This window comes from Oxyura jamaicensis, chromosome 1 (assembly GCF_011077185.1).
Source record: "Oxyura jamaicensis isolate SHBP4307 breed ruddy duck chromosome 1, BPBGC_Ojam_1.0, whole genome shotgun sequence".
NCBI lineage: Eukaryota > Metazoa > Chordata > Aves > Anseriformes > Anatidae > Oxyura > Oxyura jamaicensis.
The window spans coordinates 149,092,650-149,111,637 of NC_048893.1; the positions used below are offsets into that span (position 1 = coordinate 149,092,650).

General features: G+C 42.1%; 1 protein-coding gene across 1 annotated transcript in view; it reads right to left on the reverse strand.

Annotated features, from left to right (window-relative positions):
• PCCA (propionyl-CoA carboxylase subunit alpha) overlaps nt 1-13,139 on the reverse strand; it is a 275,014-nt gene extending 261,875 nt beyond the window's left edge. Inside the window, exons 1-3 of the mRNA XM_035318665.1 lie at nt 12,955-13,139; nt 9,727-9,774; nt 9,565-9,633 (exon numbers count right to left, since the gene is read on the reverse strand). Coding sequence (XP_035174556.1) covers nt 9,565-9,633; nt 9,727-9,774; nt 12,955-13,113 — 276 coding nt within the window. The 5' untranslated portion in view covers nt 13,114-13,139. The remainder of the gene's footprint in view (nt 1-9,564; nt 9,634-9,726; nt 9,775-12,954) is intronic.
• Nucleotides 13,140-18,988: the final 5,849 nt, after the last annotated feature.

Below are 18,988 nucleotides of genomic sequence, written 5' to 3' on the forward strand. Positions count from 1 at the left end.
CACCCATGGAACCAAAGCCTATCAGCCACAGATCCCACAACACCCTGCAGCCTTTTGTTGAGCCGTACCGCTAACTATCAGATGTATGTGGCTTTAAACACAACCCTCCTTACAAGGATCTTCAAAGGTATCTCTGCTTCCTGATCCAGTTCTTCACATAGCTCCACTACATATCCCACCATTAGGGTATACAGGGAAGAGGGAGAAGGGAAGGAGATGGATATCAAGGACGCACCTTAGAACACTAAATCCATACTTCCTCTCAAAAGGACAATCTGGTAGTCTCCTTTCTCCTTGCCCCAACCATGTGTCCTGACAGCATTAGCTGTCATGAAGCCCTGCAGTCAGTCACATGAGTTCACTGATGCCCATCTCTTTCTTTTCTTCGCACTCCTTTCAGACATATAAGCAGCCTGGATCCAATTACTAAAAGGCTGCACGTATAGTGGTGCCAACAGAAGAATAAGGTACACAGGGGACAGGAATTTAAGAATGGGAGAGAATTACTCTTTATAGACACCACAGGCTAAAAACAGCTGCAAAAGCCATTCCCCATGCATCTGTGAAGATCACTTAAGAATTCTGCCTTGGGTCCATCTTTGCCTATGAGCCTTGATAGCATAGGGAAATTCAGCCCAAAGCCTGCTAACCAGTGCTTACACCCACACAGATAAGAAGTGAGATAAGATTGCCAAACAGCATTGCTCGTGAATACAGCCTGAAAAGAGATCATACCTGAATGCCCACAACCACAGCAGACAGTGCGGTGGTTTTACCATGCTAGGCAGCTGAACACCAGAACCGCTCTCTCACTCCCCCTCCTCAGATGAGGAGGGAAAGAAGTAAAGGAAAGAACAACTCACGGGTTGAGATAAGGATAATTTAATTAAAGGGAAAAAATAATTATTAAGGAAACATTATCAATTAAACAAATTAACTGAAGGGGAAAAAAGGGAAAGGGGAAGAGGGAGGGGGAAAGGGAATAACTAAACAAGACAAATAAAGGCTATGTGGAAGTGCAGAGGAAAAGAAATTACTCTCTACTTCCCACAGATGAGCGATGCTTGACCACGCCCTTGAAGCAGGGCCTCAACGCACGTAGCTGGTGTTCGGGAGGAGGACAGACGTCTTCACAACGAGAGCCCACCCCTCCCGTCTTCTTCCTTTTTCCACCTTTTATTGCTGAGTGTGACATCATATGGTATGGAATATCCCTTTGGTTGGTTTAGGTCAGCTGCCCTGCTGATGTTTCTCGCTCACTTTTTTGCCCACCCCCTAGGAGGGTCAGAGAGAGTCCTGATGCTGTGCCAGCACTGCTCAGCAGCAGACACAACACCAGTGTGATACCACTGCTGTTCTAGCTACAAGTGCAGAGCGCAGCACTGTATGGGCTGCTGCAGGGAAAGTTAACTTCCCAGCCAGACCCAGTACAGACAGCAAATAACACAGCTGGGACGCACAAACCACAGGAGCAAGAGAAGTGAACCTGCACAAAGAAAGGATTGAAGACCTGGGTGAAGAATGAAGTCCAGAAAGAGCCAGGACACTCAAAGAGCCTCAAAATAACACTCAAAAGATGCCGCCATCATCTCTGGAAATAAAAGGATCAGCGCACAGAAAATGGACTGGAACAGGTAAATCACAGAATCATCTAGGTTGGAAGAGACCTCCACAATCACCGAGTCCACCCTCTAACCTAACACTAACAGTCCCCACTAAACCATATCCCTAAGCTCTACATCTAAACATCTTTTAAAGACCTCCAGGGATGGGGACTCAAGCACTTCCCTGGGCAGCCCATTCCAATGCCTAACAACCCTTTCAGTAAGGAAGTTCTTCCTAATACCCAGCCCAAATACCCTACTGACTTTTGGGGTAAGTGCAGTAGATTTGAGCCAGTATGGCAGCAGGAGCCACTGAATCTGAGCTGCCTGTGCCAGTATTTCAAGAAGCATCTTTGAGCAATCCTCAGCACAGAGGAAGGAGCTGCCTGCCCTCTCCTCGTCGCCCAAGAAAAAAAGCCAAAAGTCCTCAGAAGTGAGGAAGTCTAGTGACTTCAGCCCTGCTCAGCCTGTTTGCCAGGACTGTGAGGGTGAGCACTGAGGTGCCTGTGCACCTCTCCACACAGGTCGCAGCCCCGCAGCCAGCACCAGTCAGTTTCACTGATGGCTGACCGAACTCATCTTCCCTCCATAAACAGCTCCAGCATCCATCAGGCATTCCACTGAAATATTTTAGCATACCAAATCAGTAGAAAAAAACATTAACTAACTTGACAAATAAGGTGTCTGGTGTGTTCAGAGCACTAGAACAGCTCAGCACAAGGTAAGGAAAGTGCCCAGAAGGGCAAAGCCATGCAAGCTAGCAATTACAGCAGCTTCAGGTGAGCGTACATTAGCATTTAAGTCCAAATCATGGGTGCATTTAAGTTAATCTCTTGGCCACCCTCACGTACCACACGGGTGCCTCAAAGCACACGAGCTGGCTATCTCCCAGGGAAAGCCTCAACCAAAAGATGCAGTCCAGCAAGCACATCAAGCCAGCACTAACGGGCTCCAAGTCCACAGTACCACACTAAAACCAACCCAAAAGAGATAAAAGGCAGACGGCAAAGACCCCATGTCTTCAGAGTGAATCACTGCACCCTACAGCCCCAGCCCTGTTCCTCCATAATTCCTTCTAATGTGGGCAGTTGTCAGCACCCACAGAGCCACTCTCTACAGCAGTGACCACCTGGATATTTAAGTCATGACAAACTTCTGACCAAGCTCTGGCATTTTCCTACCCCAAGGACAACTCAGTACATCTTCTGACAACCACCTCCCCCAAATGAGCTTTATGGTAAGAAGTTAGTTTTAATCCATGCACTGATTCTTCAAATAAATCAGCGTGGTACTTAAAAAACCCTCCTCACAAAGGTCAAAAGACTTGGGTTCAACTCCATCCTTCCAAAGCACACTTCCCACCTTCGGGGAAAGTGTCCCCAAAAGGCAGGCAGCATGATCCTTAAAGCCTTCTGCTCTGCAACCTTCTTCTCTTGCCCAGTGCAACGCCTTCACCCAGAATCTAACACAAATAACATGCCAGCTTAGCCAAGCTACACAAAAGGAGTTTGAGTGTTTGTCCCTATTCCAAAGGTCATATATGATGCGTTTCTTGTCATCCTATCTCTGAATAAAATGCATAACAAGTATTTGGAGAACAGGATGAAACTTAAGGACTGTAGCGCTCTGAAGAGCCACCCCCAACTTCTAAAATCAAACCATCAGCTTGCATTGCTCCTCACAGCCAACAAAAATGAGTATTTCCTCATCACCAGCACTCTCCACCCAGCCACTGGGCCTAGAAGCTATGGTAAGGTTCCAAAAGAAAAAGCAGACTGCGCTTGGCAGGCAAGATACAAGTTTGAACACCAGCACACTCCTTCCATGGAGGTACTGGAGTCTTCACAGGAAGATCACCACCGACATGTCATACTTTACTCATGCATTTGCTGTTCACTCAATAAGGTAATGGGACAGAAGAAGGGATATCACCTCCACCATCTCTCGTGGAGAAAGAAGCAACATGCTTCCTCGTCGTTTCTTTCAAAGATAATTGCATTTGTTAGGCATGGTCCTAGCTGTAATGCATGGACACGTGCAAAAGCCACGTATTTAAATATTGAAGGAAGAGCAGAACAGCAACCTCAACCCTGACCCTAATGTTTCTCCTTTGCAAAAATCATACTATTCTGTACTCTTTAGAAACACCACCACATACTAAAAGTTAATTGCTCCAGGCATAGTATGTGGAGGCAAAGAATCTCTTTCTATGCACTTTAGACACTAGTCTGGGAAACATGTATTTAAACAAGGCATTAAAATATTAGCATTTCCTTCTCGTATAGGTACTTGAACTAGATCTTTCCTCAGGTTATCTGAGCACAGACTCCAAGTGCCATTGGGAGGCAATGAGCTGTCAAAATGCTTAAATCTCTAGATTTTGGAGCAGATGACAGTTTTGCATATTAAAAAAAAAAAAGGTAAACAGCAAAACAAATAGAGTTTGTCTAAACTATAAAACCTCCATGAGTTAGTTATAAGTAAAGAAAACTCAATTTCGGATAAACTTCCATCTTTCAATACAATTCTGGTGTTTGGTTGTTTTTCTTTCTTAATTAATACAAACTGCCCGATTCCCCCAAAATATTTATTTCTGCCAACTAGGTTTCTTGAGAAGAAAGGAACGTACAGCATTCTGTTAAGCTGTAGGAAAAATCTTCAAAGTTATGCTTTCATTGTTTCAGTCAAAAGCTCAACTTGTTCTTCCAGATTCATTCTCCTCAACAGACTTGCTATAGCAGCTTACAAACTTAATCAGCTTTGCAGTTTCCTTAAAAAGAGTTTCCTCGCCCCACTTTCTTCTGAAATACTACCTCAGATTTCAAGCTTGGAAAAAAAATAAAGTTAGGACCTTGAAATTGAAGATCTATAATAGTTTGATTGTTTTGTTTTTCTACAAAGAAAAACACTTCTAGAAAACAGATGATTATGTGCAATTAATTTTGCATCACTAAAAGCACTTGCACTGTCTTTGGGTTTATGTTTTTCAGCAGAACAAGATGATTTGCAAAAGTTACAAAAAAATTGGAGATAACTTTGCTTAAGGCCTTCTAATACAATAACACCTGAAGCCTTAAGTGAGTGATAGAAAAACTGTGTTAGAGGCAAAACTAGTTGTTCAGTACTTCATGGAGTTTGAGTAGTTTACATTACTTTCCCATGGGATTTTTTCAGTCATTTATAGTTCATTGCTTCGTATGGCTATAGAATCCCTGCTGTGTTAAAAAATGCCAAATAAAATTATATCTCATTCACTGCTTTATGCTATACCTTCTTTTGTTCAGATCCAATTAGTGAAAGGCTGTTCTTCATTTATCATACTTTTAGCTGATTACATTAGGCACTACAATAGTCCTCTAGCTTTCCTTGACAATGTTTGCACCATCAGTGTTATATTTATGGTTGAGGAGGCTCTTTCATCTTAACCCTCTATTCCAATCAGTTCAGGGGGAAAAAAATACATATGATTATTCTTTTTTGACTGAAAATTCTTTGCTTGTTTTCTCACCCCAAAAATAGTTTCACAGGATGTTTGAATTATGTTTTTCAAGTCCTACTGGTTCTTCCCCACTGTACCTACCCAAGTATAAAGAATTAGTGTTTTACAAGTTGAACTCTGAAGGAAAAGCAGTATTTGTACAGTTTGCATCAACTTATTTTGGAGAAGTGCAGGAAAGAACAGATACAATAAAATGTATTAGCCAAGATTCTCAAGAACTTAAAAAGCATCAGCTATGACCTACTTTTCTGAATACATGTAGTACCTCATAACAAAGTGTGTTCCATGTGGGTCTCACAGGAGACTTTTTGCCAGACTGCTTTGCCCACACCACATTGATTTTATTTCTGGACAGTTGTTGAGAAACAACTTATCTTCCACAGCATAAATAACATTGGACGTGATCTTTTTGCCCATTCTCACGCCCTGGGCAATATAAATGTAACGCTGTCCCATTTAATACCATTTACCTGTAACTGCATTAACGCACAAGCAACCAAAAGCTCCTGAAGTCACCTACCTCCTTAAAGGTTAAAGCTTTGCTAATGTTGCCCTCCTATCACCATAACAATTCCTGTTTTTAACCTACAGAAATCCTTCAGGTATTTGGATATTTTTCAGATAAAGTTCACCAAACAGTATTTTATGCTTTACTTTTCCTTTCTTCAGATAAATACTATTCGGCTTTCAGCAGGCTGTTCAATTTTTACTACATTCCCAATTTAAACCAGTCCTTCCTGCTGCTTCCTGCTCATGTTACCAAAGTCTTAATTTCTTGAGATCAAAATTCTTTTGTGCTGTTATAGTCTAGTTACCTTTCATTAATATGCAAAATCACCACGTCAAAATGAATATTGCTAACAGAATGCTCGTAACTTTTGCCAAGGTGTTCCACAGAAACCAAATCTGAAGAAAACAAAAAAGCAAGTAGTTTCACTGAAGGTCTATATGTATTTCAGCCATGTGCACAACCTCCATTCAACACTAAACTCCGTAACAATCTCAGACAGTTTTAATATTTTTAAAAAAAAAAAGGATATTTGAATTTTTCTGTTGAATAAGCCTATCAGAGTAAAGCTTTAAGATAACATTACTCACTAGCGAGCCTTAAAATACCTTTTGAGTAAAGATCAACACTTTTAAGACTATATATATCACTCCTACACAAATACTGTTGAAAAGGCCTGCTAGGGTCATTTAGGCATACAACACTAGGTAGGGAATGAACTAGAAGCTGTTACTGGGGAGCCTGAATTGCTGGATAATTTATGGTTTTGGATTTTTCCCCCCTTAGATATGCACACTAAAGCAGCCCTGCTTCAATTTCAGTTCTGTTTTCAACAAGTGTGACAGAAGGGAAAGCCAGAGAGATGTAAGAGACTGAGTGGCTTACCCTCCTTTTAAAGTTACTTGTACAAATGAATTGGTAGCCAGAGTATCAGACTACCCATGTTTTAGTAAGAAGCTGCGCAGCTAAGGTTATAAGAGACCACATCTCCAAGGTTGCTCTAAGTTCTGAACAGAAAGTTTGCTTCAATTCATGCTGTTTTTAAATATTTTATTCAAAAATATTTTCTGTAAACAGATCTGTACTCCTGTCATCACTTAAACACAGGTCCCGCTATCCCTATTAAAGACAAATAGCTTTAGGATGGGCAGCTAGTTGAACCTTTAAATTTATTCCTTCAAATTTATTCCTGTCTTTGGTTCAGTGACTATCATCATCATGGTAGTTGCCTATGCCATTCATTGCCTTTGCAAGTCTTGGAAGAGTGAGAGAAGAGTGGCTTAATCCTGTCAAGCACAAAAATCAAGAGGAGAGTTACATCTTTTACAGAATCCCACCAGAAATCAAGCGGGTTTCTCCTAGCTACATGGGGACAGAGGTTCACTGGCAGGATATATCGGCTCCCAGCTCTGTTTTCAGTGTTTGACATCTTGCTACCACTGGTATAGCCAAGAAGGTAGCTGTCGATGCAACCTGAACAAAAATAAATAACATGGGACAAAACATTTTTGTCACTACTTTATGACAAGTGACACAGGCAAAGAAATTGGCCTCCGGACTCATCTATCCAGGTCATCCAAACTGGCAGCCACACACATCACCGCAACAGCCGGGTCATTCACAAAACAATGAACTACTGGAAATTTCCAAGTCATTAAGATAGATGACATTAGTTAAGCTATTTCCCAGTGCAAGCATCCAAGGAAGTGATTAGAGGATGTACGGTAGACATAGGCACATTTTTTGATCCGATTGTATTAAGTCTAAGTAACATCTGTACAGCTACCATGTGTTTAAAACACTTTTCTGTGTTATCAAAACAAAGTGAGGGAGATTTTTAAATACTGCAAGCTTCTCCAATGCACACGGCTAGATTTGTTGGTCTAAGTAAGGATTCAACGCAGCTAAGCAGGCACTATTTCACCCTTGTAGAATTTGTTAGAGCCTCGTCTTTGTCCATCAGCTCAAAATGTCAGCATTTAACACGTTATCTTTATGAACTGTTCTGAATACATTATTGCATTTCTGAGATACCAGCTTGAATTTACTTTTTCTTATGAATTATTAGGAATTAGAGACCCTATACGCTTTTTAAAGCTAAGACGGCAGTGTAGATTGAAGCAGAGCAGCTATTATATTTTCAATTCTCTTTGTAACGCGCTATTTGTACTCCCTTCCCTAAGGTCATGAGCTGTACTTTTCCCCGTCATTCTTATTCCCTCATTATACTCTTCAATCTCAATTTTTACTTATTACTTTCAGACTTTCCATATTCTCCAGTTCATAGCAGTGTCCATACAATAAATATAAAGCCATCCAGACACACTGGAGAGACCAATTCATTTTCCAGGTCTATTACTGATTGGCAAAAGAACACGCTCTCTTTTTAAACAGGTTTTTAGTCTATTTTCAGAATTCATGCCAGTGAACAAGGCTATGCAGTGCTGCTAAACAGCAGATCCATTTATCCTAACAGCAGATAACATACATGTAAGATGGAATACAAGCACCCATTAGCATGCTCCTGTTTTACTAGAGGGATCGTAGATCATACCGAGTAGTTTGCATTCATATCCACTTAACCCCTGGCTTCCAGAAGAATTATGATTTATCATAATGCCTGACACCCATCCATTAGGAAATAATTTCACAGTCCATTGAGCATCCACAAGCTACTATACTCCCAGTTGCAGACACCAGCTAAAATCCAGAATATAAAAGTATATTCCTCATGCACCTCAAAAAAATAATTACTTGGCACAGAAATCCAGTAGTAGAGCATGACTCATCTGAGGAAGGTTTAGTCTCAGACCCTTATTCTACCTGCAGCCTATTTATTTGAACTGAGCAGGTGATGTAGGAAGAGAATTGCAAAAGGACTCAGACAGAAGTCCAACTCCCAACAGTTCTCCCCCCTCACTTATCTCTGAAAACACCAAAGTTCTCCTAACTAAACTTTCACAAATTGCACCTATCATGCTTTGGTTTTTCAAGCACTGAGCAAACCAAGTCCTGACAAGCATAAAATACACATTTTTTTCCTGTCAACTTGTCTGAGGAACCTCTTCCATTAAATCATAACATGGGGTTTCAGCTCCCTTCCAAATTCCAATAAACAATCCTAGAACGTGGAGGCACCCCCAATCCTTTCTCCTCTGTAAGTCCTGCAGGCAAAGAATAGTAGTCTGTAGTCAGCAAGAATATGCAAGTATGCCTATACTGCATGTTGTATCACTCAGAGAAAACACAAAAGATACTAATTTTCTGTTCTTGCTACAGACTTAAAATACTTCTAAAATAAACTAGAGACTACAAAACCTAAGAAGCAACCAAGTAGCTAGACAAGTACCCTTCCTGTCTAGAGAGCCATTTTACCACTTTCCTGCCACACCGCTGAATATCCAGACACCTCAATATTAGCATCAAATGGAACAGCTCCAGTACACATGTCCAGCACACCTGCTAGGTGAGAGCATTCTTCTGGCAAGTGGAAAGCAATGAGGTGAAGGTACCAGGCACAGAACAATTTATACCAAGTCCTCCATCTCTTAAGACTCATTTTTCATTGCCTTTTGTGTTCATTAGCAAGACAAAATGTTGGTTTCACTGCCACCCTTATACTTGCTGCACGAGAGCAGCTACTTATCAGGTGCTACTGTCTGCCTTAATCCAGGAAAAGAACATAAGAACAAGATACCATTTACATGAGCAGAATATGGGAGAGTTAACACAAGAAAAAACAAACAGTGCTAAGTACTTGCCCAGTTCTCCCCCTTTCCTTTCCCCTCACTCAGCCCCCATGGTATCTACCCTCTTTTTATGCACATGGACGAAAAAGGCATATGCAAAGATAGTTCAAAACTTCAAACATGCCTGCCATGGTAAGAAACAAGCTTGGGTAGCAGTTGCCAGTCTTGCTGAACCCCCATCTATTTCATTCGGTCAGTACTTACAGCATTGGCATCAACATCGCTGTGTATGGCAACTGTTTTAATCCCCATCTTCTTGCATGTTTTGATGACCTACCATATAAGAAGTGACAATTATCAATATTTAAAATACAAATAGTTTAAGAATGAACTACAAAAAAAAAAACCTTAAGGTTATATACTTACTCGGCATGCAATCTCTCCTCTGTTGGCAATAAGGAGCTTTTCAAAAGTCTAGAAGGAAAAGAACAATAAAGACCTTGAGAGATGAATGCCCCACAAATTTTCTTCCCATCAGAAACACACATTCCTTTCTCCTCCACTTCCACTAAAACCCTGGTTTACCCAGGAGCTTGTAACGCTGATTTCACCTAGTTTAAAAGGTTTTACTGATTTAACAATGATAACAGCATAAACTGTATGCTATACTGTATCTACCTAGCATGTACACAAGTTCAGAACAAAAAGGCATTCACTGTTCATACCAGCATTCCCTAGATCTCCCTACCACATACAGGCCAGAAACCGGACTCTACAGAGGATGCAGGAGACCAACCCATGGAAGAGAAACTCACAAGCAGTGCCAAAGAAACAGCAACAACCTTAACTCTGAGAAGCGCCCAAGTTGCTTGGTTTTGAATACACAGAAGATATTCAAAGGAGGCATGATTCCCAGGTCTCTGCTTTTTCTTCCTCCCCCAGATACAGAGATATGGATCCCCACATTTTCCTTACAAAGTTACAGCAGCACTCTGAAGACCATGTTTAAAAAACTTGCATTTATGTTCTGTTAGACCCAGAGCAACCATCCCTGCTGATGTTACCTTCCCTTTGATGGGAGCTATCCTCACTGTTCTCCCAGCTCTCGCTGAGTTGTTTCAGCCTTGCCCCTCACTGTAGCTAAGTCGCCCAAGGAACCTGGTCTGCCATCCTGAATTGCCATCATGGCATTGTTACACACTCAGCATTAAGTTGCAGCAAGACAGGTTTAGTCTGCGTGTGAAATCCTCAGTCACCTTTCACGTTAGATCACACTTAATGCTGTAAATACACCTTAGAGGCATGATAGGAGCATTGAAGAAGGGGATAACTGGAAGCCAGTCAGCCTGATATCCTAGACAACAACTTTCCATTATGAAATGCAGTGAGGGAGGAGCAGAGTTGCTCAGCACAGAAACCTCACTGCTGGGCGTACACGTTATTGCAGTCACTGGCCTTGCTAATCGTACAGGTGCACTTCCAACACAGCAGGTTCAGTGTCAGACAGTATTCTCCCTCCCCACACCAAACGGCTGCCTTTCATACGGTCAGGGTAAGAGGGGACACTGTAAGTGCAGCAGTGAAACTGTTTGTTACCCCCACAATGACCAGTGAAGGCAGAGGGGGTAGGTAAGAGAGGAGGGAGGAACTGCAGAACCACCAGGGGAATTTCTATCAACAGACAGCTGTAACAAACACGGGTACTCAAGGTGCCCTTGACCAAATTGACTTCTCCAAAGTCAGGGCTGAGCTGGCATCACATGGTCAGTTGAAGAATGCTACCATGTGGTAACAGCATACAGAAACCAAGGCATTTCAGAAATTCAGAAAGCAAGCCTACAGAAATTAAGGTAAGAGCTGCAGCAAGCTTACATGGCAAGCTCAGCCAGACCTGCTGAGGAACACGCACCACTACCTAGCACACAGGCACATCCACATCCCATCAGAAGACGAGCAAGCTCAATTATCAGAAGTACGAATACTGTAAGAACACCACAGGAACTGGCAATTTGTTTGGAGAGCTCCATTGGCTGGGGACCTGCACCAAGAACCTGGTCAAAAATATTTTAAGGTTTCCAGCATGCTCACATAAATTGTTCCTGAACCTAAAACGTTTTAGGCAGAGAGCCTCAAAGGGAAATGAAAAAAAAAAAAATCCCAAATACTTAGAACTTTAACAACTCAAATACTTCAGCTTAGCTTTTGGTGTGACAGTTGTTTTATTAACCAAGCATGGTCACATCGCAAGACAAGGCTTTCAGTATCGAGTTGTTATGCAAATTTGACATTTCCAATTTTGCAACATAACTACTCATGCGAGACAACTGTGCTCCTATTCCTGCTGTTAAAAACAAGTCTCAAGTCCAGGAAGTAAAAAGAGAAATTTAATTCACGTGTTGCTTTCAGGTAACACACAGCATTTCTTTATGTCAGTTCTACAAACAAGCCTACAAAGGCCTGCTACCGCAGTCTGATCATTACAAAACCAGTGGAGGAGGCAGCAAAGGGAGAAGGCAGGGAAGACCTTGAGCTACCTGGAGAAGTCACTGGCTAGTGTGATATGGCTTCTAGTTAAAATAAACCAAAGACCTGATTACATTGTCTAAACATAATTACGCCTTTAGAAAAGGAGCAGGACCTTGAACAAGCAAAGACTAAGAATGCAGGAAGCATTTGCTAAGTCGAGAGTTATTTCTTCAGGAGACTTTTCCTGCCAGCCACAGTTCTAGGCACACATTGGTTTCTCTCCCTCTGTTTTCTAATACTGTTTCACTCCTGGTTAATCACCCCTACGCTGGCAGATACGGGGCAAGCCTAAGTGTGCTGAAGTGCTGGCATTCTTGCCCTTCAATACAAGCCTACCTTCAGCCACATTATTTTTCCAAGTGTGTTACTTTAGAAGCTGTGCCAAGACAACCTCCCACAGGAAAAGTTTTTCTTGGCTAGTAACTGTAAATTGAGATTGCTACTGCACAAGTCTGTCAGTGAGTCTGACAGAAAGCTCAGGCAAACCCGTGTTCCTGCAGCCGCCTCCAAAATGAGGATTTAGCATGCTCTGCAGGCCTTACACAGCCATCTTCATCCAACCTCTGGAACTCTCACCCCTGCATGTGAGTAACAAGCTTGATTTGGGCCAGGTGCATCAGACCGTCTAACAAATGTGCTGCCACTACTGCATTTATATAAACATATGTATATATATATGCATGCACATGGGTTTTTTGGTGTTTTGGTTTTTGTTTGTTTGTTTGTTTTGGTTTGTTTGTTATGTTGTTGTGTTTTTTTTTAAGAACAGCTTTTAGATAGTTCAGCTTACAGAAGTTTTAGCAGGCCTATACCTCTCACACCACATAAAACACTAAGAATAGTTGTGTCAAAATTATAACGTGTTCAGGCCACTACATAGCCTTCCCAAGCTCACAATCGCTTCTCCAGACGAGATATGCACTTGAGATCGTATCCAATCTCAGCAAATATACTGCAAGAAACCTTCATTTGAAGAACAACGTGCTACTAAACCAGTGACAGTACAGGGGTTATACTGGGAGAACTGCTGTTGTCAGCAGCAGCACAGAGGAGAGGATAGCTTTGAAAGACAAACATCATCGATACAGTAAAACATTAAAGGGGGAAAACATGCACCATGCTACTTACCTTTTCGTTTGGATCATACGTAGCTGAATACAGCTTATGGGATGTTTTAAGGTACCATCTCGAACAGAGAGTTTCACACTGCAGAAGAGAGAGGGAGTTAAACATTTCTTCTCCTGCTACTGTATGCCAGTAAGACAGAAACAGTTCATATACTGACATCTTGAGGAAACTCTTCCTTATTCTTCCCTGCCCCTCCTGGCATTCCCCCACCAAGCAGACAGTCTTTTAAGGATCAAGCACTCACACAGCAAAAAAACAATTTCAGATGCTGGTTTGGCTCCCAGTGTTCCCCACCACAACCCCATCATGACAGTGGTCTAAAGAAGAGAGATGTTTTTTCTAGGCTCATGTTTCCTTATCTTTCAACAGCCACACTGCTCTTGTTTTGCAACAGCATCTTCCCACCTTCACCTAGAGCATTCCCAGGTCACTCCATCAGCTAGCAGGTCCCTGATGGAACACCACCAATAACCTCCAATTCCCAACTCCAACCTCCAAAAATAAAATCCAGAAAAATAACCTGAAAAGCAAGTTATACTAGAGGTGATAGAATTAAAACCAAAGGTTTAGAGGTCGGTTGGTGGTTTGTTTGTTTAGAAGTTTATTATTCTTCATCTGAAGATGCAACAGTACAAGCTGCTTTAGGCTCTAAAGAGGGAAAATGCAATTCAGATCATAATTCTGCCAACTGCAACCACATCCATCAGTTGGCCATTATTCCAAGGTCATGGCAGGACACTTGCACCTTCAGCGACCGTACTGTTATCTAGATCCCATCAGAGGGAGAAGCAAGGTCAGCTGTGGCAGCAGAAGCAGAGTATATTGTCCTGCTGCAGAGTACACGCAGTTATGTGGCTGATGGCCCAGACCCTACAGTCAGAAGTGGACCACAAGTATCCTGATGCTTGTCATACAGGACACGGCAAAAAATCTCCAACAAGTTATTAGTCATTGAAGAAAGTCACTGAATGGTCAGGGGGGCTAACCTAAATACTTGTAGTTAACTGGGGGAAGGCACAAAGCCTCTGAACTTTCTTGTAAACACCTTCCATACAAAGCTAGCTTTGAATGCCTATGAGAAAACAGAAAAGTTGTGCCACAGATGGAGAGTGAAAGGAAAAGCTCTGATGGGAGAAGTACAGCTAGCATTAGGTTACAGAATCTAAGTCATGCTTTGAAAAAAATCCCTATACAAACCTAAACTTTCCATATAGAAAAGTTAAGCAGTTGATCAATTAAAAAGATGGGAAAAAATAAAAATGAAAACTAAACTGCACTCAGCTCTGCTTTACACTATGGAATTGGGCAGGTTTCACATAAAAATCTTGTACTAGCCTAAACCATGCAGCCTTAGAAAACCTAGCTACCTCCTACACAGACACATCCCTTAAAGCACCCTGAATTGAATACATGTGGGGTAACTTTCAAAGCCAAATCAAGTCTATTGCTCAGCTCAGTCAAACGGGAAGTATCTCGCTCTAATTCACAGCTTTGGAAAGATTGGGTTGGGGGGAGGTTTCTATTTTCTGTGCTTCTGTACTACTAAACACAAAGGTTTAAGAGCTTGCTTACTCTAGAATCCACTTCAGGAAAGTTCTCTTTAAAGGTCTGCTCCTAGCCAATGAATGATTGAGTATGTATTTAAAAGCAATTAGATATTTTGTAAATGATGCATGGCTAGGGCCACAAAGGAACACTGCAAAGCGCCATCTGCAAACAGACAGCTACTCAGCTGCCACCTCCCTCTGGGCTCCCAGGCTCCCCCTAAAGCTAGGTTCATCTAAAAGCTACACCAAAACTCAAACCCTCAAAATCAGCCAAGCCAGCCTAACACACAGGCTACAGTAAGTGGCTGCCTCCCAAAATCCACACATGCTCCAGGGATACCTTACAGAACAAAGCCCAGGCAAGGGATAACCCATCATATTTAAGAGTACAGTTGAGATTTATACATCACGATACCTTCACAGCTGAACTGTTCTTCTAGCCTGAGATGTAGGTCATTATACTCACAAGCCATTATGCAAAACAGCTCCTCATACTATAGCCACCACTATCCAGAGAAAGCGTTCCTGTTACTGGAATTCAGTAAAGTATTCATTTTACCGGATTTCTAGGTTTTATTGCCCTAGCTGTCTTGTTTTGTAGTTCTAAGTAATTCCCTGCTGAAGAAGAAACCTCACCCACAGCCCAGGCGAGACCGGAATACAGAAGGAAGGACCCAGACGGCTCCTTCCCTGAAACTCCATCTCCAAAGCAGCACATAGCCTGGTTGTAACACTCACCAGTAAGGAGCGGGTGGATGCTAATCCCTTCCAGATGAAAACAGCTTAGATCAGTCTCCCACGTTCTGGCAAGCGCTCAAGCGTTAGAAGAAAAGTCAGGCACAACTTAACCGCTGACATCTGTCACTTCATTTTGCAAGCAGCTTATCAGCAAACAGTAGGTACGCCTTTTGAAAAACCTATTGCATCTACCAGCACGCAGGAGCAACAGCCACATCACAACAGCTATATCCAAACCTACCTTGATTTCTAACTACATCTTCCCCTGGCACCAGAGATTGAGCCCCTCCTCAAAAGAAAATAAAGAAAAAAGCAGCTGTGAAGTGGCCTAAGTGGGTTTCCACAGCCCTCACTGATCTCTGATGCACAACTCCTAGTTATTTAACTCGTTCTGTGCTAGCGTAGCTGTGCCCACCTCTCTCTATTAAGAGAGTAATGGAAACTACACAATTCAACATTAGCCAAGATGCTGGGAAAAAAAAAAAAAAAAAGAAAGAAATCCTAGAACTCAAACCTTAATCGAGTTCACATAAGCTATTTTCTTCCAGATCCCTATGGTCAACTCACAGGGGAAGTCAAGATGAAGACACCCTAGAGTATATCTGATGCTACTTATAAGGTCCTAAGCTAGAGTCTACCACAATTTGTAGACACAGTGAGTGATTGTGTGTATTTTACAATTGACATTACAAGGCAGGCAAGAGAAAAATTAGGTCTAACAGGACATTTTAATTAACGCTTGATACCTGGCTCAGTTTGACCTAATGACTTTTTCATCTTGCCAAACTAGGACAGCTCATATCTATTATAATCTATTTCTGTCATGACTGGTTACCTCTATTTGATAAACATTTGACTCTTGAAAGTTCAACAATACAGATTAGTGCTTTTTATTTCTGAGAGCTCAGCTCTGGACTTACGAGCTTGGCTTTGAGTTTCCCACCTCTACTGGATCTGCTCTTCCCTAGGAGCAGAGCCCAGCAGCTGCCCCACGTCAGATCAGAGCCAGCTCCAAAGGGACCTGCTGCTGGCCAGAGCTCAGGCAACAAGTGACACTGATCACACCTCTGGGAGAGCAGAGTTAAGGAAGGGGAAGAAAAAAACTGCTATGCAACAGAGGCTGGGAGAGTGGGGAGAGGAAATGTGAGGGAAGCAGCCCTGCAGACAGCAGGGTCAGTGCAGAAGGAGGGCAGGAGGTGCTCCGGGCACCAGAGCTCAAGTTCCTCTGCAGCCCCCACTGCTACCAAAACCTTACCACCTAAGCTTAATACATAGTGCACAGCTGTACTAGCCCTAAATTAACGTCATGTAAAGCAAACCACACAGTAATTTGTAGAATGGCACATGCACTTCAGCTTTGAGGCCCAGCAGAGAACCAGCCTCCCAGGGACCCAGTGCAGCTCTGTGAAACCTCCTCGGGTGGTTTAAGGACATGGCACACAGTAACAAAACAGAAAATAATTAACTTATTATTTATAGATGAGTTATGTGTGTTTTTAAAGATGTCTCTCATCAAGGGAAGATGTTTCCCTGCTGTACAGGTCATCTGGTAAATACCTTGCTGTTACTGAGCCGTCTGAGCAGAGAAGTCTCTGAGCTGAAATGGAGATGGAGTTCCAGATTTCAGAACGGAAGAGCACCACATACCAAGGTTTGCTTTAATACGACTAACAGTAGGAATGCACGTTTTGGCATTACTGGCAGATACAGTAAGCAGTGCCCAACAGTTAGCAGCTAGAGCACCACACTTGCTTTTCATATTATAATTCCACCTTTTGCTTTCTGCCAGAGATCCTACCAAGATTTTTGCCCCTATGGTTTCAGAGATTCAAGTTTAAAACTTCAAGGTGTATTCAGCAGAGGAACACCTCCACATTTCCAGTGTATTTCCCATTAGCCGTAAGTATTTCTGAGTAGTCCTGAACGTGAAGATGCAGTATTTCCCCTATTTTATTACACAGCAACTCCTTAATTCTTTTTCAACTCACTTGACAATCCCTTGACAGATTACGCATACAACATATAGAAAGCAGGCACTTCTAGATGTCTGCAAGAATTTTAATCAGAACGGTTGAAAAACTTAGCTTATTGTTAATACGAGACTGTACATATCCTTTAACCATGAAAGCAGCCATAGCAATGCTTTCCCCCCCACACTAACCAAGCGCTTTCCCTCCTTTGTACTCTCCCAGAAAGTGCTGAACAGCTAAGCACTTGTAACTACAAGCAGATCCTCCTGAAGCCAGCTTCAAACAAACAGAAACAGCGCACAACGTTCTGTAAGGTCCGCTGCATTATACATGCAGCTCTTTCACTCTCAGGTCTGAGAATCATTGGCTATTCTAGGAGGGAGAGAGGAAACCCAGTTTTCATGTCTGCCAACACAGCAAGCAAGTGACAAGCAAGGAAACTCCTAACACCCAAGGCTATTTTTAAAAACGAAGTCATTCCTACACCCAAGTACCTTCTCCCTTGTGCCAGTACAGAAGTTTGTACAGTCACATGGTGAATCAAACTAGGAAAGACGGCCAGCTGAAAAGATACTCACAAAGAGTGGGGAAAATTTGTTCTCTGCCAGATTTCTGTCCTGTTTATCCACTTAGATACTCAAATAGCAGCGTTGGGTCAAGTTGGAAGGAGACAGGAGCTGAAAAGCAATGGCCTGTGATCAAGACCTAACAGCTGCAGAAAGCTGGAACAGTTTCTCACAGCACCAGCTTAAACAGCTCCAACAAGGCTAGAGCCTGTGAAAGAGATCACAGCACCATAACGATGATGCAAGGAACCACCAATGAAAAGCTTGGACAGAAAAAAAAAGCAAATAAAAACACAATTAAAAAATCTCAGAGCAAGACTTTTAAAAAAAAAAAAAAAAGGTGTAAAAAGGTGTAAACTTTAATTAAATTTAACTTTTTCTCCAGAAAAAAAAAAAAAAAATGCATCACCCACAGGAGATGGCACAGCATGCTTTGCCTGCAGAATCCAGACCGCTACTCCTGGAAGCAAAGTGACTAAAAACAGAAATCTTTACCTGTGAACCTCTTTATGAGTACTTGTCAGTACTAAGGCCTGTAGTTTATATATTAGTCACAATCATTGCACTCCACAACTGTAGGGCAACATTCATCTCCCCAAATTAGCAATCATTCTGGCTCCCTTCCCACAGGGAGGATGATCCCAACCTTGCTGTCCCCTCTGGCCTAATGCTTCTGTGCTCACAAACAAGGGGGAAAACATCTCCCTGGACTAACAGCATGCTTAAAACAATCCCAGAGGAGAGAGAGGAGCTCCCACTGTCCGGGTAATTTCTACGACTTTAAAAAAAATTGGATGCACAGATAACTAACTTATCAAAGCACAGAAACTTCCCATCCATTTAGCTGAATGGTTAGTAGAACCAATCAGTTCAAAGTGATCTTCACTGATAAAAATCCACGTGTCGGCAGTTTGCTGATTTCATAATGCACAGTATTTATAATTTTCTCCTTCATTCTTTTAGCCTGACAGCTTGCTCAGAAGAGTTTTGAGACTGAAATATCAAAAGCCACCTCTCACCCTCATACAGTAACTGCCACCTTTTTTCAAGATCAGATTTTCTCCCAGCTCCAGAAGTGCAAAGCACTCAAAAGGAAGTTTTAGTTATACTCTACACAGAATTAGTTCTGCATAAAATCCAACACACAAGCGTTAATCATTAGATTAGAAACACAGCAATTAGTTGAATCCCCAGTTCGGTGTTTTTTTTTTTT